Source organism: Epinephelus fuscoguttatus, linkage group LG18 (genome assembly GCF_011397635.1).
Source record: "Epinephelus fuscoguttatus linkage group LG18, E.fuscoguttatus.final_Chr_v1".
NCBI lineage: Eukaryota > Metazoa > Chordata > Actinopteri > Perciformes > Serranidae > Epinephelus > Epinephelus fuscoguttatus.
The window spans coordinates 5684828-5712584 of NC_064769.1; the positions used below are offsets into that span (position 1 = coordinate 5684828).

Here is a 27757-nt window from a genome sequence, read left to right on the forward strand (position 1 = left end):
CCTCAGTATGACGCTGGCATCATTTACATTACTTATCTTCAGTTTTATCTTTACTTTAAGCCAGACCTCCACAGAAAAAAGTCAGCTGCACTTCAGAACTTTCGCTGAAAGGAACTTCTAACTTTTGTGGACGCTACCGTACCACTCGGCCAGTCAGTTACCTTTTTTTTTTTTTTTTTTGCCAATCAATTACCTTCACTACTTAAAAGCTATTTGACGTGACGTTACCACCATACAACAGAGAAATGCAGTTAAGTTGGTAACGTTGTAAGAGTTACCAACATATGTGCGAGCCCAATTTCAAACAGAGAAACAAACTTGATCCTTAATAATAATGATGATTAGAAGAAGAAGAAGAAGAAGAAGAAGAAGAAGAAGAAATTATACTTATATAGTGCTTCTCATGGCACTCAAAGACGCTTTACAAATTCAACGACACAAAAATAAGTATGACTTTTACAATTTCTTGTTACTTATTTGCTGACATATTGCCCAATACCGATATATCTGCAATAAACCAATACCTGCTGATATATTGGTCAAGCTGTAGTGAAGACACTATGCATCTACAGAGGTTTCATAATGAGTCTGCATGCATATGTGCAAGCAAAGGGTTTACTGAGACAATATTCATAGAGAAAAAGAAATAAATCCCAAACACATTAGTGAAGCAAAATCGTATTAGCAGCTCTTCTTCCAAATGTCCACAGAAGGTCCCCTAAATGTCAAATATCAGTATTCTCAATCTAATCACCACATACCAAAACCAACGTACCAACACCCGCAGCCCTTTAAAAATACCATCTACATGATGATAAAGGTACTGCACCAAACATACTTGTGCAAATGATTTATTCTCACCAACTGCAATGTCCAAATATGAACTGTGTATGAAATTATAAAAAGCCTACTGTAAAATTTGTGTTTTATAATGGAGGCTGTCTGACTTTCAATCTTTTCTCAGCTTGCCAGTCTGACTGACAGAAGGCAGCAGCCAGCTGGACACGTAGATGATGGAGAAAAATATTGCTATCACTATCACATGACAGCAGGAAAAACCCTGCCTGACAACAGCTTTGTGGATGAAATCAAATGATATGTCAAATCTTCTTAGATTTTGAAAAAAAGAATTCAGAAGGGACAATATGAGACAGACAGTTAAATGCTGGATAACCAGGCCCCAAAGGCCCCAGGTTCAAAAAAGGGGTGAACCTTTTAGCACCTACTGTCCGGTCCATGGAACACCAGCACTTTCTAGAACTTAATTCACTGCCAGTACTAAGAAAAGTTACATGAACATTTAATGTGTGTATGCTCATCTTTTCTCTGATTTTGGTCATTTAAAAAAAGGACTGCCTTTTGTGTGAATAATCCAGGTACAATACACGCCAGAATTCACAACTGAAACCTTAAAATACGATATCTTGCTAGCTTCCAAGCAGCCCGACAGGCCAACAATGTGATAAATCCCAAAATATTTATGTTCAAATTCACTGGAAAAGTCTAACCATCAAAGCTATATTTGTTTTAATTTAAGCAGGCATGTGATCATACATTTGTTTGAAAATATGCGCAACTAAAGAACAATATCAAGTGATATAAAGGCTGCAAATCTTGCATTGCAGAGTAAGGTAATTATGACGGAGCCCAGTGCACGCTATTGTGATCCCTAGTGCTTTCTAGTTACTAGTTATAAGGCATGCACACACACACCACTGGCAACTGTTTATAAAATCTAATTTGGGGAGCTTTGCTACTTTTTCCTCCTGTTTGTTTCTCTCTTGTCCTTTCTTACTGCTTCTTTTATGTTTAAAAGGCATGACTGCTTACTGGACTTGCAGATGTGCTCAGCTTGTCAGTCTTGACAGATTTTGTGTCTTAACTAGCTACTGTATTGTATCGTCTTGTCACATGTCCAAATAGACATCAACATACATGTTACTAGACAATCACCACTGCATACCTGTATATGACAAACTATTAAGAAAATAAGACATTATTGAATATTTTTCCATATATATATAGTTTATTTAGCTTTTCTTTATGTAGAATAAGCATTTAATTTTGTTATAGATTGTGACTATTTTACCCAAAAAAAAGAAAAGAAAGGAAAAGAAAGGTAAAAGAAAAAAGGAAAGAACAGAAAAAGGAAAGAAAAGGAAAGAAAAAAGCAAAAAGAAAGAGGAGGAAAGAAAAAAGAAAAGACAAGAAAAGAAGAGAAAAGAAAAGAATGGAAAGGAAAGAAAAAAATCACAAAGCAAGCGAAGAGAGAGAGAGAGAAAGAAAGGAAAAAATGTCTGACCTTGAAACTGAAGTAATTTCAGGTGAAGTGGGGTTGAGAAAAACATTTTATTTTTTCCTGTTAGTAGTGGTGTGACAGGGACAGGTAAATAAAAGGCCTGGAAGGAGGTAACAGATGTGGTTAACTCTGTGCATCTGTATATTGTGAACATAAGAGAGCACAATAGCAATTGAAATCGTAATTTTCTATAATGACAAGCAATATCTGTGTGCATTCCTTATTTACACAAGCACTATGAGCAGTCAGAGGCAGGTGTAGGTTTTGCTAGTACCTACAAAAAGATCGGAGCTACTAACATATTGATGAATGACAAAATACATGTCAGTTTCCTTCTGCAAACACTTTACACACAAATTTCTTCTGCTCACATTTCATGAATAAGACTCATTAAGTCTAGAGGAGCCACACCATTAAATCATTTTTATTCCCATTCAAGTTGGCAGAGGGCCAAACCAGAGGTTAGCTGCTCGGCTGACAAAAGTCTCTGGTGTGCTTGCTCTCTGAGACCCATGAAAGACTCTGAGACAATGCGGAAGACCCTTTTAATTACAAACAGTAGAAATGTGCTGTGCGTTCCAATCCCTATACTACCATACTATCTACGCAAAAAAAAAAGATTAACTATGTCCCAATAAATGGTATGTCAAATGCAGTATGCAAAAATTACCAGGATGTTCTACGTCCAGTCGGATTTTGCAGTATGCAAGCCAGCATGCTGTTCCGGCTATTCTGACCCACAATCCTCTGCTCAACGTAAGATACCTCACATCAAATGTCAGAAGTCGCAATGATGGATGATAGCCCATTCAGGTGACTGATGACCAGTCCATTAGTAATAACAGTAATATTAACTGTTTAATTAAACAAAATAATCATAAATATATCCAACAACAAAAGGGCGTATGTATTAAATGACAATGACAGAGAAATGTATAGCCCATGTAATGTTACTATCGAGTTCAGGGCAAAGAGTTATGAAGCATGCCCCAATTGTGTGCATACTCCATGCCAGGACAGCTGCGGTACCTACTAAAAGTAAAAAGAAACAGTATGCAATTTGGAAGACACCCCAGGCTTTTTTTGGCTTCGGCAACTTTCATTGGAATAAACTGGCCCCCAACCCTGACACTGTATCCAGTTCTCTTCATACATCCTTGGGACTGACGCCATACCCTGGAGTACACTTTTATAATCAACAGCCATGGACCAGACCCCCCCCCCCCCCGAATTCAAGTTTATCCTACTCTGTTGCTTTTTGTCCCTCAGTAAATCCCGCCTACTTCCTCTGCAATCAGTGGTTTCCTGTGTTTCCCATAGAAGTGACCTGAACTTGTTGTAGGATACTGTGACGAGCGGCAGGTTAAAGTTCGTCAACACCGGATTTCTTATAACTCACAGCTCCTTTTCATTGGTCGTTCCTGAACATCAACAGAGCATGGCATCCTGCAACTGACGTGAAGCCGTCTTAACACATACCCCGAGACTCGAGGGAACAAAACTCTTCTGCATGAGACTCACACACAGGCAGATCGAACACTAAAAAAAAAGAACATGCACTCTCCGAGCACACGAAACAACAACAACACACACTTCTCTTGAACACAGTGCATTCTGGGTAGTGCCCTTAATGGGACCATTCATCATTTTATAGTTCACTTATCACAGTCACAGCCCCAGTCGCTACAATACATTCAAACTCTGCAGAATAAAGAAGAACTCTGGTTAAATTAAAATTAGTGCCATTTGCTATATGTCATGTTTTTTTTTCTTTGTAAAATAGTCAGTAGCAAATGTAGCAAAATTATGTGCTTATTCTATAACAATCAACTACTAATAGACTTGTAATTGTCAAATTAAATTACTAATTTCTTATTTTCTTTAGTATTTTTTGTCATATACAGATGTGCAATAATGATCGCTGGGTAATATGTATGTTGATGACGTCTGTGATGTAATGTGCACAATAACGTGCCTTAGGGCATCTCATAATAGCGTGCACTGGGGCCCATCGTGACGTCTACGCCACTGGTGTGTGAGGTTTTGGCCCAGCACCTGTCAGAGCTTGAGTACAAATATTTTCATGATTAAAACACCCCAATTGCAATAAGTAGGCTATACCTGTCATTATGCGATTTTATTTAATGTCTATACAGGTCTGGTTTCAGATCTGTCCAATGAATTTAAAACTGTCAAAACAGTACCACGTTTACTCAAAGGAAGCTGACAGATGCGCCATGCCAAGAATTCCCTTTTAAAATATCCAAATTTAAAGCTTTCTTGAATATCAGCAGAGATACATTTTTGATACAACACTATTAGCGGCCGTTTACTGATCGTTAGGTTGTTTAGGTCCATTAGGCATACAAATTGTCCACAAAAATAACATACTTTAAGGGAAATTTTAGGGTTTATATGCGATTACACCGTTTACTCCCACCTCAGGCGATGTATTTTCAAAGGACGTCCTGTCTTGAGCCCAAGGGAACCTAATGACAAAAAACTAATAATTAAATCATATAGGTTCTTCTTGGTGTATCACGTGGATGCCGATTTTTTTTGTGAACTCAATTGATTCGTGAGCGGAGGTAGGTTTGATTCTACTGGTTATGCGAAGTTGTTAATACAAAGGGAATGGTTAGATTTCCAATTATTTGACTGGGATTCGGTGTCAAGTTTTATCAAATACATAATATTTGGCAGCAACTGGAACAGGTATGCATGAATAACATAATTACTATACATCAAGAGCTCATGTCTCGTCTCTGCTGTGTGTTCCATAAAGCTCACTCCTGTTGGTGTCTTGTAGGGGAGCAGGGAGTCTGCTGATGTCACATGGGTGATACACTCGATCACAGCCATCAATAATGGATCTCGAGGCTTGACAAACCTTTATCGGCTTACACCGTTGGCCGTGATCATCAGAATACACGACAAAGTATGTCGATGTTCATCTTTACCATTGTCATTTAAAACACCATAATCTGATCTGTGAGTGTTGAATAAATCGCGCACAACGGCCCACAGCTATTTTTTATCCATGCAGGATGCAGTAACAGTTTGACGGTAAAGCAATCTACATTTTACCGGAGGCTGCTCGCTCTGCTGCACGAATGTCCAGGAAATGATTTGCAGCTTACCTGCACAGCTCGAGTGAAGAAGACTCCTGCACCAGAAGCCAGTTTTTTGACGTTGAAATCCATGGTGCCGTGTTGTGCTGAGCATACAGGCAGGGCTTGTTTGTGTCCCTGCAGAGGGAATTCTCCGGATCAGCTGAGATGATGTAGCAGCAGACGCAGGACTGAAGCTATAATCCGCTTCGTTGACGATCGGAAATCTGCTCTCCGCCCTGCGCTTAAAGAGACCACTGCACCGAGCTGCAAGTCACGACTCCCTCTGTTGTCACCCTGCAGCATGTAGGCTGCTGCACCCCCACCGTGACCTCCGGTTACACATCCACACAAAGTGAAAACAATTTCAACTCAGTACTCATCGTGTGAAGTAGTTCCAATGAAAACTTCATCATCATCCAGATGCACTTTACTTTCAGTTTATTGATCCCATTCAAAGCAGATATAGACACCCCCCATACATAACCACAGATTAAGTGTTTATTAATTTAATTAATATCAATTTAATATTTTTTTAGGAGGATTTGTACAGATAATGTACTTTTAACAAGTACGAGTGTCATATGAGTAATGGCAATGGGATTCCCTGATGGCAGTGGCCCCCTCAGCAGGATGATGCACCATGACCCACCACAAAAACTGTTCAGTCATGACAAAGAACTCAAGACGTCGACCTGGCCACAAAATTCCCCAGATCCCAATCTGAGTATCTGTGGAACATGCCTGTACCTCAGAGGTACCCCCAAGCCCCCTTGTATCAGACTTGGCTTTGACCTGCTGCGTGGAGATGCACGAGTACACCACTATCTGTATCTGTATCTGTTCAACCAACTAAATTATCAGTATCCATATCTGTACTTGGCCATCGGGGAGTGCTGTTAACATGAGGGCTTTATTCGTCTGCAATAGTGTATGGGTAGATGGAGTGGGTTAAGTGACATCCACATTGCATTGTAACAAGGTAACTGATATGTCTTACAAATAATGGAAAGGACCCTACAGAGAGACAAAGCCTTTTCCCCTACCTGTAGCTCATTCTGTTCTGTGTACAAGTCTTGCTTAGGGAGAAGTCTTATTTTGAAATCTTGCAGACTTTTTCACATTGTCACAGACAGATACAGTTGCATGCAAAGTTTGGCACCCCTGGTCAAAATTTCCTTTACTGTGAGTAGTCTAGGAAGTAGAAGATGAACTGATCTCCAAAAGGCATGAGGTTAAAGATGAAACACGCAGTTGCATATTGTGGCGCCAACAGTTTTCCCCTCCGGTGGTTGTGGTTTTCAGAGTATAACGTGACGCGCTGTCTCTCTGTGTCTGAAGGCCAACGCAGAAGTTAGCGTCATTATGGTTCCCTTGTCCTTGTGTGTAGAAATTGTTGAATATTTTTTGGCAGACACCATTTTTTTGTCTGTACGTACATTTTTAGTATGGATCCTGTGCAGTATTTTATAAAGGAAACCCTGGGTCTTTAAGCCAGACAGAGGATGATGGAGGGTTAGGGGACTTCCATTCAAGCAAAACTATGCAACAGGCTAACAGAGAGGCATATGCCACTATATTGGATTGTCCAGCAGTCAGAGTAGTAAGGTCCTGTGGAATCCCAACCGGGGCTATCAAAGTGGAGGGCTGCAAATCCTTTTTTAAAATTTCAGACAAGGTTCCAAAAACGTGGGCCCAGAAGCTCTTTTGTTTGGGACAAAGACAGAGCATGTGAGCATGGTCTGCAGGGGTGTTACTGCAGCAATCACAGCCCGTCAACACTTAGGTAGATCTCTGCAAGTCTTGCCTTACTAAAGTGGATACGGTGCAAGACCCTGAAATGTAAGAGCCTTTAAAAAGTGCCATTAATATGTTCTCTTTCCCTGTGGAAATGACTCTCTTGTGCTCAGAGATCTGTTTTAATCATACCGGAGAATTCCAGGCTCACCACTGCCTCAATCATTAGTTATAATGATTTAATAACTTGTAGTGAAAAGAGAAAGAAAAACAAGACAGGATTCCCATGTTTTACCACTCCATCTTTATTGCTTATTCATATCTTTACACTAATGGTCTGGTACTATTCAGAGCAGGAAAAAACTGGAATTCCATCCTGTTTGGATCAAATATTCTTCACTCCATTTTAGATTACACTTATCAGCAGTTACAAAAGAAATCAAGAAGGGTGTCGACAAACTTCAGAAACATACGAAATTAGTAGATGGAATTTGAAACAGTTTGTGACACAGCAGTTCCCCTGAAGCAGTATTTCACTTTAACTTTTTTTTTTTTTTCAGCATATACATCTTCATAAATAACAGTCAACCCCCAACAGTAGCTACCTGCCATCACTGACATCCATGGGTTTTTTCAGCTCCAGACATTATTTCTTCCTGGAAAGCATACACTGAAACATTCAATGACTTTAAATCAGAGAGAATAGGTGAGAATTAAAGTTGTCCAACTGATCATCTACTTTCTCTAGAGCAAAGTTCACACCTCTACTATGATATTTAATCAAACACTGCCTGATTCTTAAGAACTAAAAAATCACAACAGATTTTGTTCTGATCATGTGTGAAAGCATGTTAAGTTCTCTTCATACCCACACGTGTATTCCAAACAGAAACATTAAGAAAGTTTCAAATAAAGCTTTTCATCTCACACCACTGCCTACTTGAACATTAATTTCCACCATGACTGTGAAATAGCGATAGAAATAGAGCTGTACCAATCAGATTCCCATAAATCACACAAAGAAAAACTGTACATGAGAACCAAGAAACCAAGTCACTGGGTAAACCCAGCACAAGTGATATGAAATAGCTTACAAAAACATTAGTTAGGCATCACTCATGAACATAGTCCTTAACTGTATCTATGAATGACACACTGTACAGAGGCTGATACTGGCAACCAGCTCGAGCAAAACACACTGAGGTGCCAGTGTGCTACATACTGTAATAGAATCCACTCTGCAATATGCCTGGCCTTGTTCATCCACACCAAAACATTTCACATTGGGTATGCAATATGAGTGGTGATGCGGTTCCTTCACTGGCATCAATGTTCTGTTTCTGGCAACCCCTGGTTTAGGAGTCTCATTCATTCATTCATTCATCTTCTAACCGCTTCATCCTCTTGAGCGTCGCGGGGGGGCTGGAGCCTATCCCAGCTGACATCGGGCAAGAGGCAGGGTACACCCTATCGCAGGGCTGACACATAGAGACAAACAACCATTCACGCTCACATTCACACCTACGGACAATTTAGAGTTATCAATTAACCTAGTCCCCAATCTGCATGTCTTTGGACTGTGGGAGGAAGCCGGAGTGCCCAGAGAGAACCCATGCTGACATGCCCGGGATCGAACCGGCAACCCTCTTGCTGTGAGGCAAGAGTGCTAACCACCACACCACCGTGCCGCCCTGGTTTAGGAGTCTAGTTCATGAAATTCAGTTAAATGTAAGCTTCACGCTCCAACCCACCTGTCAAATCCTATTGTCAGCATTAGCACTATGTTCACAACGGTGACTTGAGTCTTTAATCCCTGCTCAAACTGCTCATTCAAGCTGATTCAGGTCATTTATTAAAGTGAAACTAAATTAAAATGGCAACAATATTTGAAGAATCAAATCAAGGTAGAAATATACTGTAGCACAGACCTAAAACACTAATTAAACAATTAAAAAGGTGTTCAAATTTTAAAAACAGAAACATAATTCTGCAAAAATAATGGTAATTAAAGCTGGTATAGGCCATTTCATTTGGTGTCACTGGGTAAAAATCTTATACTAAACTTTAAACATATTGTTATTCAAGTTGACAGAAAGAACACTTGACTTCTTTACCTTCTCTTGGCTCTGTTTTCAGAAAATCTAGACTGTGCTGGGAGACTTTGGGAAATAACAGGTCATTTCAGAGAGAGGGTGTTCCTACTGGCTGTTCTACATGCAGATGTGCATGTATGTCTTTTTGGTGAAAGAATAGCCCCTTTTACACTGCCTGTTCAAGGCGGGAATATTGCAGTTATGCTGGCTCGTCGCTCTGTATGAAAGGTACAATTGCGCTATGGGGGACAGAGTTGTCTCACCTTTAGTTAAGCCACCACAGGAGATAGTGACAGTGCCAGACCAGTGTCTGTGTAAACAGAACAGCCAGCAGGACCAGACCATGAGCAGGACAGGTGTGTCAAAAGAGCAGCTGTTAGCAGTTAGCAGCTAATTGAAAGAAGAACAATATCAGCTGTAAATGTCCGTAAACTGGGACAACAATGAGGTCCAGGAGCTCCTTACCCTCTGAGCAGAGGGCGAGATAAGCCACCATATCACAGACGGTAAATGATTGTAATTACCTCCGCCAAGGAGGTTATGTTTTCGCTGGCGTTTGTCTGTTTGTCTGCAAAATAACTTGAAAAGTTCTGAATGGATTTTGATGAAATTTTCAGGAAAGGTTGATAATGGGACAAGGATCAGATGATAAAATTTTGGTGGTGATCAGTTGAAGCGAAGTGGATAAAATCATAAAATGGCAGGAAATCCGAGCTGCTTGGCGGAGGTCTGCGCTATCCGAGTGCTCTAGTTACCACTGCTACTGTTAAGAAAGCACTGCCGATGCAGCGAGCCAACGCTGCTGCATTACTTGTCGCGCCCGTTCTGCCTCTTTTGGTTCTGTGGTGCTGGCATGCTATTTAAATATCACACAAAGGAGTGGAATGATGCTACCATCATCTGGTTCTGCGTAAAAATTCAAATGAGGCATAAAGAAAGGACTTAGTAGTGGCCCTAGAGTGTGATCTCAGGTGTAAAGTCCTGTTATGGAGCTAGCTAGCTGTAATTAGCTACAACCTTGAATTGAAGTATACTGCATATATCAGTATGTCACAGGCAGCAGCTCTGAAGACAGACCTCCTGTCAGCAGCTGAAGAAATCCAAATCCAGCAAGCACAAACCCCAGGTCTAGGAGTATGCACAGCCCAGACTCCCCGCTGGATCAGCAAACTTTCTGTTGCTGCCTTTACACAGGTCAGGCACCATGCTGCCTCTGGCTACCAGACCCCTTTGGGGGTGGGGGGGCGGCTGGCCAAATTGGAATGGCTACAGCCTCTGGCCAAAGTTCCGTCTCCCGAGCTGCTGCCTGCACTCCTCCCAGGGAAGCAGTCCACAGCAGGTGGGAGCAAGGCAGAGGGAGTGTGGGGTGGCAGCTAATTCTTGTTTCATGGTCTGATAAACATAGAGAGAATGGCGTAAATAGGGGCTGAGTGGATGCAGTGTGTAAAACCCTACAATGAAATAAGATGAAATAAATCAATGTATGGGAAATGGGTTACTTTGTGAAGCGTGTGCATATGCCTGTGGTCATCTGGTGGGAGGGGCTTAGGGCAGAGAGGGGTGAGCTTCAAGTAGAGGGTGCATTTTAAATTTCTGCATTTTTAAAAAAAAACTGAATAATTACTTTTGAAATAATTAAATCATTTACCATTTTTCAATTTAAATGGTATGTAATATATAGATGAATTCTATGATGATTTCACTTTTCCATTCAACACTATAAAGTAAGGAGTCTTAATTAAGAACTCTGCCTTTTATGATGCATCTCACTGTGAATCTATTTATGGGAACTTAACTGTCCCCTAAATGACAAAACCCTTGTTGAGGATATAAAAGCAACTAACAGCATACAGCAGCAGTCTTTGTTGCATTACATCTGGTAAACAATGGAACACATATTACTATTTTACCTCTGAAATAAACTAAAATGTCCAGTTTATGGTCAAAGTTTTAAAATAACATATTAAGTTGAGTAAAATTCTATGTATTTGCTATGCTTGGCTGGTATGAAAATGAAGATGTATGATTAATAACCTCCTTTCAAAGTTTAAAGCAACTGCTCCCAGTTCAGACAGCTACTGTTGAGACTTTTTTTTTTTTTAAGTTCTGAATTAAAGACACTGCCCTCGACAGCCAAGAATACATGTCCTGAAGTGGTACATTTACTGTGAATGCTGTTTGCAGAAGAACATTCTAATTCAAAATGATTTCAGTGCCATGTTGTAGAGGCTGACATTTTTTCGGGAGTCCCACGGGTCACGCGATTCCTGCAAGATTCCCACGGGATGGGAATCAGTTTCACTATTCTTCACGTGATTAATATCATAATAATATCAGTCAGAGGAACCAAACACTACTTCTACTGCAATACTTTAACTACATTTTTCCCTCTTAGAACTGGTTCTTATGACGTGTTGTCTGACCACATCAGAAATCAAATGTGTTTGTCATTCTGAACAGCTTCAAGGTGGAGTGAATGTTAAAATAATTAGGCAATAAACATCAAAACACAACATTAGATGTCATATTTGGGTTTATATTCAACTAAGGCAGGCATTTTGTGATCCATGTACTATAGATATATATATATATATTTTTTTTTAACTGTAACTGAAACACAACACGGGAGCGGGATGGGACGGGCTTCATTCTTGTGGGATTGGGACGGGATATTTTTTTTCCTTTTTCATGGGATTAGGACGGGATGGGATTATTTTTGTGGGAGTGGGATGGGACGGGACTGAAAATCCACTCCCGTGTCACCCTCTACCATGTTGAAAGAAATGCCAGTGAAGAAACCTGTTTGTTAGGCTCATCCTAAATGTATCCTGGGGAGTTTAAACCACTAGCAATGCTGTGGAGCAACATTTGATGATGAGTAGGTCTCTGTTTTGTTTGAATTCACATAAAGGGACCCACATACAACAGCACAAGGGCACAGTTATATATATTTTAGTGCAGACAGTTTCATGCTATTCCACCAATTGACAGTTGGCATGAAACAAGGAAAAGTGCCAGAAAAGGCAAACAAGTTGAGCTAGCACACATTTGCAGGTTGCAAAATATATCTTTTTTTTTAATCTGCTTTTGAAATATCTATGAGAAAATGCATTCATGTTAATCTTCAAGCACAGACACAATATGTTTTGGTGAAAAACATCAAATGCAAACATAAATGTAAAACTCCACAGGATACCTTTAAGGTCCCAACAGCAAATAAAGTGAATAAAGTCACACTTTGATTTGGGCTTAGAAAAAGGTGCAGTCATTAATGTGATGGTGAGAGCTGTGATAGCTCCAGTAGAAATTTAACCTCAAAAGGTGGGCATCAAACTTTATTCTGCTGGGTTCACAGTCAAAGCAGTGAAGCGGTCCATCACCCTCTTTCTGTGTGATTCTTCCTGATTTCTGAGAGCCAGAGCCTGAACAGATCCTCCCAGGTTCAACGCTGATCATACACATCAATGCACTATGTTATTTTTCTCCCATCAGTTATTGCTTCGTCTGCTGTTTAATGCCAGTAGAGTACCATAGGACTGCTCAAACTAGAAGAAGCATTGATTTAAGTGAAGCAGTTATTTAGCAGCATGTTGACCAACTAGTAAAAATGATGGGCCATCAGGTGATGTTAAATGATAATTGCTTCCTGCAGCCTCGTCTTTTAAATACCCTTTTTAATCATCTGGCATCATATTTGACCACTGGAAGCACTGTTGAGCTTGAGGCCAAAGTACTGGAAACAGCTTTAAGAATCCAGGGTTAGGGGACCCTAACCCCTAACTCTATACTGTTACATGTCCACAACATTTTAAAGTCTACTTCATCACAATTCTGGGCAGCAGTAGCTCAGTCCATAGGGACTTGGGTTGGGAATCGCAGGATCACCATTTCAAGTCCCTGTCCAGACCAAATATGGAGCGTGGACTGGTAGCTGGAGAGGTGACAGTTCACCTCCTGGACACTGCAGAGGTGCCCCTGAGCAAGGCCCCCCCAACCACTCATGGGCACCCCACTCTGCCATCTCTCCATTTAGTGCATGTATAGGTCCTGTTTGTGCAGGTGTGTATTTCGGGCCTGTGGACACCTGCGAGGGAAATCTCAAATGACTTTAAACATCAAAGTGTGCTTACAGATCGTGGGGAGTACTACTGAATATGTAAAAGTTGTATAATGCCTTTTCTGTCTTAAGTCTGACAAATGTTCTCACGTGATGTTTCTTGAGACAATATCGAATTGAAATTGAAAACAAACTGGAAGAGTTAGGAAGAAATAAGCCTCCCAGACTGGCACCAGGTTTTAATAAGAGAGAAGTACTCTTTGAACATGACATCCACATGTGATAGTGTAGAACAGGTCAAAAAAATGGTCACTGCTACTCAAACAACTTCCACCCTTCTGATTTCAGGCTTTCTGCCAGACGTTAAACCTGCTGCAGGGATTCACTCCCATTCAGACCTAAGAGCATCAGTGAAGTCTAGGGCTGTACCTGACTCAGAATTTTGTCAGTCAAATCCAATTCGGCTGTTCAATAGGAATATTCAACTATACATTCCTTTAATATATATATATATATATATATATATATACACATACATATGTGTGTGTATATATATATATATATATAGACATATATACACACATACACACACACACATATATATATATATGTGTATATATGTATGTATGTATATATATATATATATATATATATATATATATATACACACACACAGTGTTTTTGTAAATCAAATCTGACACTCTACACTGAAATGCTTTTGTTCGAAAAATCAGGGTGCTCTATTTCTACACTAATTAACTAACGATTCAGTTAATCAAGCGTTCACCTTCACTAGGTGCTCTGCTGCACCATCTCCCAAAACAGAGTGCCTAGATCATGCTCTGCTGCTCCAAGAGTGTTGTCTTTAAAATAACTGAACAGAGTACATTCTGACAGTGCTCCGACTTTACGAATGGTCTAGTTTGTGCCAGAGTGCGGGAAGGCACTAGGAGTGAGTATTTCCAAAGGCACCCATAAACTATCAAGCAACAGTTTACTGAAATGCCACATTTTAGAACAGGGAACCATGGGAAGTTCAGGCTGATGGTGAGATTCACGCAATATAGTAAACAAGCCAAGTTATGCACACGCACGTTAGCCTTGGTAGCCTTGGTATGCACGCATTAGCCTCTGGATGGTACTGCAATTTCCAGGGTCCGTCATGTGATGTCCTGCAGCCCAAAAAGACTTTGTACTATTGACTTACATGGTGAAAGAGATGTCTGTTTATCTGTGGACACATTTTTGAGCATCACAGCCCCGGGAGATGACGATGATGATGATGATGATGATGATATGATGATGATGATTAATTTACTTCAATAACAAGTCTAGCCTTGAAAAGTCCATAAGAGCTGCAAGATTGAAAGTTCTTACTCCCATTCAAGTAAGCAGAACACTGCCCGGCCACACTCTGTCATGCTTGGCTGCATTAAGTCTCTGGTGTACCTGCTTTATGGGCCGCAAAGTGCAAAAGTACTGCCAATAATCCCTGGATCTTCCTGGTAATTTTACATGCTGCAGTTGAACCATTCTGGCTTCATGCGTGTCCCAGCAACTCTAATAGGAATTAATGGGGCCCTGCATTCATCACTGTATACAGGTCTCTTAATACATCCATGGTGCTAACTACGCTAACGACTGACTGGAAACATGAAGTACCATTTTTGCAAACCCAAAGTATCAAACAAAAGCCAGAGACTGTACCGTATTAAGTTGCTGTGAGCTGTAAATTCACCAGTTGTAAGCAGACGGCAGAAGGTAAAGTTATCTTGGTATCTGAAGAGGCAAAGCCTCTCTTCCTCCAGGCAGCTGCCTCCATCTCATTCAGGCTCACCCTGGGTTTGCCGCTGCCTGTACTCATCGCAGACATCTTCACCTAGTGGACGGGATGACTTGATGTAGTGTAATGATTTTACCCCCGCTGTGCAGCTACTTCTAGAAACCGAAATCTTTAGGTTCATCCTTCCAGTTCATCCCAAAGGTGCTGGGTGGGGTTGAGATCAGGGCTCTGTACAGGCTAGTCCAGTTTTTCTACACCAAACTGGGAAGAAGATTTCTTCATGTGCATGAGGCCTGTTATGTCCACAGTTAGAGCCATTTAGCGTTTTTACTTTGGGTGTTTTGACCTCCCTCACGGTTGAAGTTCACTAGTGCTTCCAGTAAGAAGACTTAACAGAATCAGGTTAAAATGCCAGATCATTAAAAACAGAAGCGAGGTTGAACTGGCTCTAAATAATCCTTTTAAAGCAGAGAGAATCCAGGATTGACAGAGTGCATTTGAATGATTGGGTATTCTGTATATAGTTTCTTGGCACTGACCTTATGTCAGTCAAAACTAAAGGAATTTAAATATAGAGTAAAGTCATGAGTGTTTACAGTTATATTATAAAACAAACAGTAAAAGAATGAGACAAACAGAGAATATTTACATATATAACAAAGAAGTCTATCATTGTGCCACAAATCGTGGGAAGACTTCCCTCCTGTCAACATCAGTGTGATGCTTCTCTGCAGCCTACACACCTAATGGCTAATATTCACTGTGCCGACAGCTCAGTGGCCTCCACAAGCATGAGGGACTGTGTGAGAGCAGTGTGAGAGCTGAGACCTCTGATGGCGGTGCAGGACACTACCCGGCCTTTAGCCTTTTGTTCAATGTTACACAGTTACTGATAGTGAGCTGGGGAGGGCTTTTGTTTCCTTCCACTCAGCATCACTCCAACTGTTTTGTTCATTCGTTAAATCTTTGACACACACACACACGCACACAAACACAGTGAGAGATAACAGTCACCCACCCCCATAAACCCAACCCAACAGAAGAGATGCTTATGTGTAGCAAAGGTAAGCACCCTCACAACAAAACACCATGCACCACATCTTAAGTCCTATGTGTCATATATTAAGGTTTTGTCCAAACTGCTGTGAAAAGGGTCAGAGACACATTTCTGCTCTACAAAATAATAAGTATGATAGGAATAATGCACACAAGTGACCCTTGTGGTGATGACAGTAGGAGGGGCCTTAGGTTGGTTTGTTTGATGTTTGCTGAGAATCATGGCTCCTGTGGTGTCAACCTCTCTGTCCATAGTTTACCTCCGGTCCATGATTTGTTTCCATGGGGTCTTCTTTGAAGTTTTCACACTGCTCCATTACTTTGCTGAAAAATTAAAATATTTCACAAGTTAACTAAATGTTAGATGCTGTTCTAGAGCTTCTTAGACAGTAAAATCTGTACTAAAATGATTTCACAGTTAGATGATGCAGTCCACATGGGAATTTTTAGCTACAGATGCCGTTTAGGGTGCTTCCACACCTAACCTGTTTGTAACGGTTTTAGTTTGCTTATGCTGAAGTGAAATATTATCACAGTTATTTAAGGGTATTTTTGTGATAATGATATTCTTGACGATATGACAAAGTAGTAAAAAAAAAAAAAAGTTATTATTAATTTAACATCACAGAATTGTAACAAAATTAGTGATAAAGTTTTACTTGTCAACCTAACAATTTGCCTTTAAATATTCAGTAAAAACTGAACAAAAATGATCTCTCATTTCTTTAGTTTGTAAACAACAGTAAACCAGAGTGAGATTCAGATTATGTATACAATATTAATAGTTCAACAAAAGAAAATCTACTACAAATTACACATGGAATACAAAATAAGTACCCTGGGATTTATATAAATCAACAGGTGATTTCCTTCTCTTTTAGCAAAATCCTAAATGACTGAGTTGGGGTTTTTTTGCACCTTTGTGCTCTCACTTTCCTCTAATCATTACGCTGTAACCTGTGACAGGCTGTTGTGCTACCATAACTATCGCATATTCACATATATGTACTTTTTTGTCAAGCTGCAAGCGTCACAAAGGTTTACGTTACCAAAGGTTTTTGCTAAATGAGTTTCCTCTTAGCTGTAAGTTGCTGAAAGAGTCTGAGAAGTCTGGGGCTGTTCTTAAAACATTTAGGACGCCACAATTTATTCCACACTACTGTAGCTGCTCCTTTTTTTGGAACCACCAGAGTATGTAATAATTTCGATTTTAGTCATGCTTGCTGTTGCTGTATGTAACAGTATGACGTCAATATATCAGCAAGTCGTAACATTGAGAGTATCACTGAATGAATTTTTCATATCATATGAAAAATTGCACAGGTATTATTGTGAACGATATACAGAACACCTAGAGATTTGGAGTCTCATTTATTTTTTCCATGACGTGCACGCTTTCAGCAAAAACAGACAGTGAAACTCGTCTTTTTATAATAATATTAACATCATACCACGTTTCACTACAGTTTTGATGTCTAATTTGTAACAAACATGAAACAACATAAATATTTATTTCTAACTCAACACTTTCTGTCTCCATGTCAATATAAAATGCCTCTTACAATGTTTCTGTGAACAGAGTCCCTTCATATATTAACTTAAGTCTTTCTTCACCATATTTTAATTGTGGAAATACAGTGGTCATAGCAGCAGGCAGCTCTTCAGCAGCGCCACAGCAGTTTAGTGAAGTAGCCGTTTAGGACTGCTCACTCAGGCAGTGTGGCCCAGGCACAAGACCACTTGAGCAGGTGAGTTTTAATCTGTGGTTGGTATAGGAGATGGCCCTATAACAATATCATGAGGTCAAGGTACTTTATCAGTAATTATTCTTCATGGTATGACAAAATACTGGACAATATTTAAATATTTCAAGAAAATACAATTGCAACAGTATAATTTTTAATATCATAAAAAATAATAACAATAATAATATCATGTTAACAGCAATATTCCTACCTGCTGATGTAAAGATGTATTATCGTTAGGCACAGCAACAACAAGTATGGCTAAAGTGAAACTGCTACCAGCTCCATCGTGTAGACGGCGACTTCAGTAGCGTGAAATCAGTGGGGTCGTTAGGCCTACGTGTGCTGAATGTTTTATGAATCGCCTCAGACTTTTCAGATTCTTTTAGTGACTTCCTGTTCAGAGTAAACTCAGTCAGCAGCACCTCTTGCAACAACACAGTGTTTCTCCCTCCCTCTCCTCTCTCGCTGTGTGCATGCAGGAATCAATGTTGTCAGGTCATTCTGTCATGAGCCTGTCATAAAGGAAGGCTGCATGAAGCTTAATATGCCTGAATGTGCGATATAACCTCTGTACAACACAGCCTATCAAAATAAATGCAGATCTGTGCGTACGTACAGATGCGAGACTGACTGTGAACTGTCAAGACAGTTTATTAGAAATCCCTACAGGCAAGATACTAGGGGAGGGAATCACCAGAGGCCCCCAGTACGATACTGTCACGACACATCACGATACAATATTACTGCACCTTCAAATGTTTTGCAATATCCTGAGTATTGTGATTACATACACTGTGACACTTTCAATCATTGTCTATTTTAGTATTTATTTGTATCTTCATCTTTATCTCTTGTTTCCATTCATGCTGTATTTCTATTTCTACTTTGCACGGAGCATTGGAACAAAAACAATGTCCCCCTGGGGATTAATAAAGTATTCTGAATCTGAATCTGAATCACTTTGTGATAAATTACAATTAGCCTTTTTCAACTGCAAAGGAAAAACTCTTTTTGTCTCTGTTCATCTCACTTTAATCATTTTAATTGCAGCAACGTTTATCTAGTGAACAGAAAAAGCTATTTATTTTATTACTCTAGTAGGCTACCAAAAGTTTAATTTGTATTTGCAGCATTTATAATTTCTATAATAAAATATCGATACTTGGCATTTGTGTATTGATAAAATATTGCCAGGCAAAATATTGTTATACTGTACTGTGTCAACTTTTCCCCCTCACCGCTCCAAGATACAGTATATTATTAAAGCAACACAATGGAGGATGGTGCTTTTTACCTCACGGGGTCCCCCTACAGATCAAAAACGGTATTGTCCGTTAGAACTGTCGCAAAAATCTTTCTGCACATGCATTTGTTGACAAGCCAATGATACTGGTGAACTTCCTGAAGCTGGCCATGTAATGCGTGATCATCATGTCTTCAGAACAGGTAAAGTAGCCTTATAGCGTTTTGTACATACATGATTAGGCCGATTGCTTTATTTATTTATTTTTTTATTTTATTTATTTATTCATTTTCGACACTCAGAAATGAGTTGCTCTCTGCATGTCAGGGCTGACCGCCTCCTCACAGCGTGCACGCACACACACACACACACACACACACACACACACACACACACACAAACAAACTCAACAGAGTGAAGTCAGACAACAGCAGAGACGCTGCGGTGCAGATGAAGCGAATATAACTTCAAGATCACTCTAGCTGAGGACAACTACGCTTGTTACTGTAAGTAGGCCTAAGTGCGATAAAACCTCTGCCAGCCAAGCCAATACTTTATCAATAGATGTGATCAGCATGTAGAAAGCCATATTTCAATCTGCTCTGTCCGCAGTCTCTCATTCACCGCTATTATGATTTCCGATCGCGGTCGACACAAGCACATTGCGCTCGCGGTGCTAACAGCAAAGTGTTAAAGACAAACTAAAATGAAAGCTGTCTGTATGTAGGCTAGACTCACAAGTCAGTCTTTAGACGCTTTGCTTAACTAAAGACTGATGACTTTCTCCCTGATTTTGTGTTTAGATGGGCGGATACAATTTCAGAGTTTAAAAAAAACTCCCTACGTTGCAGAACCAATAGTAAATCCGCAGGGTGGTCCTTCGGTGGCTCGCTGAACTCTTGTGCTCGTAAACATAGTCCAACTAGAAACACGTGTAGCGGTACAAAATGGCTCAAGTCGCTGTAAGTCCTTCATTTCCACAATCTTGTGGACTGAGCACACGTTTGATAAAACAGAGTTAAATCTCTCGGCATCCATTTTCAAGCTCTCTGTGTGTTTGTTTCCTTGTAGATGAGAAAAGGGGAGGCACACATTTCCGAGAAGGCGTGTCCTTTTCAAAAATGCAAGAGGTGTTGCTTTGTTGCCGGCCGTTTTCGCCGGTGTGTTAAACACACTTTAGAAAGGAGTGTCCCCAGACTATCAGAAGGCAGAGATCTCTGATTGTCTGGTGGCGAGACTATATGTAGGCTAACACTTTATCTTAAAATGTACCTGAGGCAGCCGACCTGCAGACAGTGAGTCTCCTAAGTAGAGGGTAACAGCAGTAACAGCGCCAGGTCACCATCGGTTGGGCATCCCTCCTCCTCTTTCAGCTCTTGCCAGCATGTGAAAGCCGGGCCAATATTAATCCTTGGTCAAGCTTGTTTTATCGCTTTTCCGTTTTCTTTTCTTTGTCTCCTTGGACAACACCTTCACCTTCTTCCTCTTCTTTGTCGCATCAGCCATGACAACTATGGCTGCAACTAACGATTATTTTCATTGTCGACTAATCTGTCGATTATTTCTTTGATTAGTCGACTAATCATTTTATCGAAAAATGTGTTCAAATGTTGAAAAATATCGATCTGCCTCTCACAAACCTCAAAATTATGTCATTTAACGTCTTCTTTCATACTCATGCCAAAGGGTTTTCGTTCACCGTCATGGGAGAGTGTGTAAAGCTGCCAATATTTGAACGTAAGAAGCTGTAATAAGAGTATTTTGGGGTACTTTTATAGTACTTTTATATGAAAAATGACTCAAACCGATTAGTCGACTACTAAAATAGTCACCGATTATTTTAATAGTCAGTTAGTCATCGATTAGTTAACTAATTGTTGCAGCCCTAATGACAACCACGTCTAACTTCGTTCACCTCGGTTCAGCTACACTATTCTAAAGAGAGGAGGGGGATATGACCAGTGCCAGTGCAAGCGAAACAGATGCTCTTAAGCAATGATAGAGGTGTCATCCAACCTATTGTCAGTTGATGTACCATCACAAGGATCTTGGAGGGCTCAAAAACTCCATTGTGTTGCTTTAATGATCATTTGGTAACCGTGGTTACATGTCAGCAAATGAGAATATACATTTTCTCTGACAATACAAAATTAGTTGAAACATGCCTGTGTGGTGTTGGTGTCCTGCTCTGTGTATCTAATTATTTATATATGAGTGAAAGATGATGCCATTGTAAGTAGCCCCTCTGTCATATTACACAAGACACCTCTCTTTCATTCCATTTCTAACGGTCCACCATTATTCATTAACAATGAGGCTCAGTTCAAGTTTTAAGTATTATTTCTCATAATCAGATTTTTTACTGGTGGGTTCTTTGTAGACACCAGAGAAGACAAATAAACACGTCATGTTTAGTAAAGTGCAGTAGGACTCTCCACGGGTCTAAGTAGTGCTGACATCGACAAAGCTGACCAATGAAAGAGTTAAATGTCAGTCAACATGAGTTCAGGATTAAATGGCTTGGCTAGTTTGTTAGAAGTTGGTGTGAGCACAAACAGCACCAGAACTAAGGGTAACGGAAAAAATCAATACAGCATAGTATCACAATATTTTGCGTGGTGACATTGTATCGATACACAGACACTAAGTATCGATTTTTTGTCATATACATTATTAATGTTTGCAAATACTTTTGGCACTACAATAACAAAATCAATTGCTTTTTCAGTCCGCTAGATGGTGCTGATGCTTTTTATCCTGGTGAGGTCAGCAGAGGTCTTAGTCTGCAGCATTTGGCAGGAAGTTCATCATAACAAAGATGGAGGCAGCAGACAAAGAAATCAGAGATATGCCGTCGGACTTATCTCTGGATAAGACTCTGGACTTATTTTGGATTTTTTAACATGGAAGGAAAGGAGGACTTGGATATGACTCATGCGATTTGTAAGCAGTGTCATATAAGAATAAAATACTCTGGGAATACTACGAACACGAGGGCTCACCTCACACACCACTATCCAGAGATAGTGTTAGCCGCTCATGGCTAAACTAACACTAAACCCACTCAGCCGAAAAATCAACCAACACTGGACACACTTATAGGGAATTTATACTTCTGCATTGAATGGACGCTGTAGCTACAGCATAGGCTCCATGTCGATGTAGGGCCTACGCCATTACCTACGCCGCAGCCTGACGTGCACCTCCCCAGAAATGCAGCTATACGTCGCGGTGACGCAGATGTCCTGTCTGTTTCTGTAAGCTGAAACCATTTCCCTCAGTGGAAACGAAGCTTTTATTTACTTTTATTTCATAGATAAGAAACAATAAATTGTGAAGACAGTAAAGCCTCCACTAAAATAGCATTTTAAGCCTTGTGTGTTCATCCTTCAGGGATTTATACTTCGGGATTTATCCAGATTTCATATAAGAGGAAATCTCCGCTCGTCACTAGGCTAATTTATGTAAAATGCTATAGGCTGGAGCTAATAACACTAGCATTTTGTGTTTGTTTGGAAAATGTGTTTAATATGACAGTTGTTTTGTCAGTTGTAATGGAGCCAAATTGATAAATGTTGCTGTTGTCCCTGGTTTTATATGAGAAGAGGAAAAGATCGCTAGCTGCTAGGCTAGTTTATACAATGCAAAATAAAATGCCATAAACTTGTGCTAATAAAGTTAGCATATTGCATTTGTGGGGAAAATGTGACCGGATTAACACAAGCAATATAGTGAAGCCAATTTGTGTACTTGTGTTTGAAATTGTCTCTATTAAGCCATATTTAATGTGTGTTTTGGGTGTGTTCTGAATCAACTAAACTTTACAGCACTTTACAGACACACCACCGCACAAGTAAAAATGCTCACAACGGCACAGGGGACGTGCATGGGCTATGCATGTAGCATCTGGGCGCGTAGCGTCTGTGCACAACTATAAATCCCACTTTAGCTTGAAAAACCTACCATCCAACTCTGAGAGAGCTAAGAAAATAACACCGTCCATCACCTACTTCATGTGCAAAGATCTGCATCTATACAGTGTTGTTGAAGACAAAGGCTTTTGTTGGGTCCTCTGGCAATTCCCACCCCTAACCAGTACTAAAAAAAACAGATTTAACCTTTCTCCCTGGTGTGGACTAAATGATCTGAAACACAGGAAGGTGACGATATGTGTTTCTAGATTGCTGCAGTAAATGACTGACAGTCATTGGCAACAAAATTATTCGGGCCAAAGACTTGTAATCATTCACAAACAGAACCTTCTGACAAGCTACAGAGTACTAATGAGCACATTAAGATCAGCTTAAAAAACATTCTTTCAAATGTCCTACCTGGCCATGTCCTTGGTTTCTGGCTGTGAACTTTCCAGTTCCAGAACTTTCTCTAAAAGACTTAGCCCTCCTTCCTTTATCAGCAGGGGACAATACTTGCTTGCTGCAGAATGAAAATGAATGCAGACAGACAGTTTGTGAAAATTATTGCTGTGAATTATTGTATACAGCACAATTTAGATAGATCAGCAGTGTGTGTACTTAAATAAAAGAACAAGCAGCCTGGTGAAAGGAATATTTAATATTCCTAATAATATTTATGTTAGAACAGAGAGGAAAAGTAAGTAATATTTTAAATATGCCAAATTGCATTTACAAAATCACAGTTTATTCAGTGCAGAAATATGTACAGGTATACTGTTCTGGTCTAGGTGAGCATCTCTGACAATGTTAACACTAAATGTTGCTGCTGATTTAAAATGGTAGCAGCAGAGCAGCAGATACTCACGGTAAACTGTCACCAGGTTGTAGAGAGCCCATGTGGCCCAGTGCTGACTGACAGGGGAGATGCTCTGTGGCAGCAGGCGCAGGATGGGCTCAAATGACCTGAGAGACCAAAATCCATTTAAAATTTCAAACAGGAAAAAAACCCACTGACAGCAGTGCTGCTAGACCACAGCTTCAACTCCGTATACAATGACATGTTGTTACTCAGTTGCACATTTAACATACATGTCTATATTTTTAAATCTAAATAAAGTTATCTATTTGTCTACAAACTGTACTGACATCACTGTGACATCTGTCTTTTTTTACTGACCAACAATGATTTTCAGAGGTTCCACAGCATTCATACAAACAATTACAACAGCTGATAAAGCACTAACTGCTGTATGTGTAACATGATGTATTGTCAACAGTAGCCACAGGTTGGTTAGCAGAGGTTATAATTACTGGTCAATATACAGATGTGATGTCATTACATTATTCTGTGATTCCTTTACACCAGCATTTCATGACATGTTTAATGTTCACTGTCTGAAATATTCCCCCTGGTTTTAACTACTTTTTTTTAACAATCCATTTATGATACTGACATTCTTTCTTTAACATTACATAATAAAATATGATTTACATACATTAAATAAATGAAAAGATGGCTGATATGGCATCAATAAAGGAAAGAGTACACAGGTAATAATCACCTGTAGTTAATGTTGCGGTGTGAGCTGACGTCCCAGCTCTGGATAGCATCCCACATCTTGTCCATCACCGCGTCTCTTCGCGGCTCTTCCATCGACCAAACCTCCGGCCCATCAAACATGATGTGTGAGAGCACGCCACATGCATTGTACGACACCTCGATCCCATCTGCCTTACTGTCCAGCAGGTTACTGTCAAAGCATCAACAGTGAGGTGGGAACAGAGAAAAACAGCAAGTATCTGATGAGCAGTCTGTATGAAAATAATAACCCTCAGACACAAATTTCAATTTTGTCTACAAACCCTTTATTCAGTTGTGTTGTTCAAAAATTTTAGTTGTTTATCTGTATCTTGTCTTGGCTCATTCAGTGTAGTAAGACCTTATTATGTGTGTGGGTGAGGCTGTGGTGTGGCTGTGTGGGTGCTCCGATGATAGGACACGGTGCAATTAATCAATAAATTTGTCACATTAAATTATATAAAATACAATTTCAGTGAAATGTAATTATTACATATGTAACCTCTTCAGTCTGTTGTCATAATGTTATTGCTCTGCCACAGTATTGTAATGCTATGTATCCTTTGGTATTTCATCTTTCATCTTCATTGTGGGTTTACTAACTTCAACTGACTTTTGTTTCAAACCCAGGACATCAGACCAATCAGCATTAGTAGTTATAGGTATGTACAGTAGTTTGTCTCACTGTGTACATTCAAGCCTCCATGCAAAGTAATAAAATACATATCATTTAAAATATTTTGCCCTAGCTTTCATTTGTTTGAGCAGTGACTGTATATTACACTAATGTTGTGTTCACACTATGAGCGATACAACAACAGGCTACAAGTAATTTTCAATGAAGGCCAGTGACATGAAGCTACAAACTGATGCCATGCACTGCAGACATGCATGACATACTACAAATCAAACCTGAGCTGGCCTTAACGTTTTTTTGTGCTCCAATGACGGGGCGAAGCATCAACCAATCATACGTTTTTGTTTCTAGCTGTGGTGCTGTGTTATTTAGCTGAGTTAGCTGACGCTATGCTAGCTTTCTATGTATTGTGGTGCAGTAGGGGATGCGATGGAGTGGCAAAATGTTATGTTCAAATGGGGATCAGATTTTGATCTGACCATATACAAACTTTAGATTACGCTCAGTTGAGGTTCTTTGTTGCAAGTTACACACAAGCCCGTGGCGACATAACTGAGGCAACAACTGCCTGCGCAACACTCCAATGCTGACTCAGGGACAATGTAGCTGGTCACGCTGTAGCTTTATCTCCTTTGTATGAAAACAGCATTAGGGCAACCACAATGTTGAGTTAGAATATCTTGTATTTCTGACACCTTGGCAAGCACACTTCTAATAGGTGTTGCTGTTTAATTAATGAACTGGAGAGGTTGACAGAAGCATTTTGTAATTCATTTATTTTGTACTGATTTTTAACAGCTCTCTTACCTGAATACAGTGATGAACTGTGGGGTGAGCAGCTGTGGCCTCAGTGCTTTGACCTCAGCAACATTTCCCAAAAGTCCCAACATGTTGCGGTGAAGCTCCTGCTTGTCTGGAAACTCCTGAAGTAAGATCATATCGTGAAAGGAGAGGTATATCAAGACACAGTGGAAATATCAGGAGACTACTGCCCTATAGTTCAAAAGCATAATAACTAAGGTACACACTTGTATATATTTCTAAGATGTAAGCAACAAATCCTTAAGTCAGCTTAAGCCTAGTGTACACTATGCGATTTTGGGCTGTCCCGGACGAATGATGACGAACGTGAAAGAAACGTGGCAATATCTTTGGTCATGGCTCTTAAACGTCTACACACACACAGTGTGTGGTACAGTGAGAGAGGTTCAAGGATGGTCATTATCACGGTCTTCCAATCAAAGACAGCCTGGAATGAAATTCTGACAGTGTCAGAAATTTGAGACCATCTCAGTGTGTGACTGCTGTTACAACCTACGTATACTAACCAACCAACATAAACGCAGCATGAAATGACACACAGATTGGCGCAACAACGCTAAATGCTAGTAGACGCTAATAATACTTATTTCGAGCTCTTGTAGTAAAATTTGCATGCCAAGTTTGCCTCTTTTCCCCAGCCACAACTTTGTCCACATTCTTCTCAAGACTTTTTTCTACACACAGAAATGCCACTATAGCAAGAGCGCGATTCATGTTTGTTTTAGAAAAATTAAAACAAACATGAATCGCACAACGTAGATGGATGACACATGCTGATGATGTAGCCTGTGATTCAGTAGGTGTTGTAATTGTACAATCTGCAGTCTCAAACTTAACGTCGTACCCAGGCTTATTAGATCCATGTCGTACAGTGTAGCTTGCATTAAACTTATAAGATTGCTAAAATCTCACTGTCTGCAGGAGGCTTTAGTGGGTTCTTATGGTTTCAGAAAAGGCACAACAGATGCAGTGTTGGAGGGTGTTGACTCACCTGTAGACACTCCAGAAACAGACTCATGCCCCGACAGTTGAGGAACATCTGACAATTGTCGGGCGTCTCATCAGTAATGTTCCACAGAGCGCTCCAGGAAAACTCCATCACCTGGTCACACTGAGGGGAAACAAACACACAATCTTTATGGCATGAATCCCCTACATTTGATTGTTACACACACATATGTGTGATGCAGGCAAGAATATTGGTTACAATACTCTACTGGGTCAGGTGTGTCTATAACATTTCAAGTTCAAAAGACTCAGAAGGAATAAAACTGAGACTCACCATTCTGTCCTGCAGCTTCTTCTGTATTAAATTCAACATTGTCTGTGGAGGAGGAAATAAAATCAAAGAAAACAAAACTTTAAATATAATCCGCTGACAGCTGTCAGGATAATTTCACACCGATGGTGCCACTAGGGCAAAACAATATTGTGGGCTGTGTCCGTGTGGGTGTGTTGCTATAGGATAACAGATTTTCCAAAATCACCACACAGTACCAAGAAAGAAGAAGGTGATGGATGAAAAAGAGATTTGAAAGCTTATATCAGTATGTAGTTGTTTTGACCATATGTAATCAAAAAATAACAGATGAAATACAAATCATGAGTCCAGTTGAAAGACACTGCACATTAGTTTGTACTTGACTATAAAAGGTGTGTTCAACTTAGGAAAGTTACAA

The 27757-nt window shown here is 40.0% G+C and overlaps 2 protein-coding genes across 4 annotated transcripts in view; both read right to left on the bottom strand.

The window, feature by feature from the left end:
- sh3glb2b (SH3-domain GRB2-like endophilin B2b) overlaps positions 1 to 5656 on the bottom strand; it is a 50824-nt gene extending 45168 nt beyond the window's left edge. For 2 of the 3 annotated variants that reach the window (XM_049604100.1, XM_049604099.1), the window contains exon 1: positions 5440 to 5655. In XM_049604100.1, the coding sequence (XP_049460057.1) occupies positions 5440 to 5502 (63 nt within the window). In that variant the 5' untranslated portion in view covers positions 5503 to 5655. Of the gene's footprint in view, positions 1 to 5439 lie in introns of all 3 variants that reach the window. The other variant, XM_049604098.1, reaches the window with a different exon arrangement.
- Positions 5657 to 13975: 8319 nt separating this feature from the next.
- Positions 13976 to 27757, bottom strand: part of zer1 (zyg-11 related, cell cycle regulator) — a 31117-nt gene continuing 17335 nt past the window's right edge. Inside the window, exons 10-16 of the mRNA XM_049604021.1 lie at positions 27361 to 27402; positions 27070 to 27189; positions 26064 to 26179; positions 24603 to 24791; positions 23906 to 24003; positions 23458 to 23560; positions 13976 to 16459 (exon numbers count right to left, since the gene is read on the bottom strand). Of these exons, the coding sequence (XP_049459978.1) occupies positions 16372 to 16459; positions 23458 to 23560; positions 23906 to 24003; positions 24603 to 24791; positions 26064 to 26179; positions 27070 to 27189; positions 27361 to 27402 (756 nt within the window). The 3' untranslated portion in view covers positions 13976 to 16371. The remainder of the gene's footprint in view (positions 16460 to 23457; positions 23561 to 23905; positions 24004 to 24602; positions 24792 to 26063; positions 26180 to 27069; positions 27190 to 27360; positions 27403 to 27757) is intronic.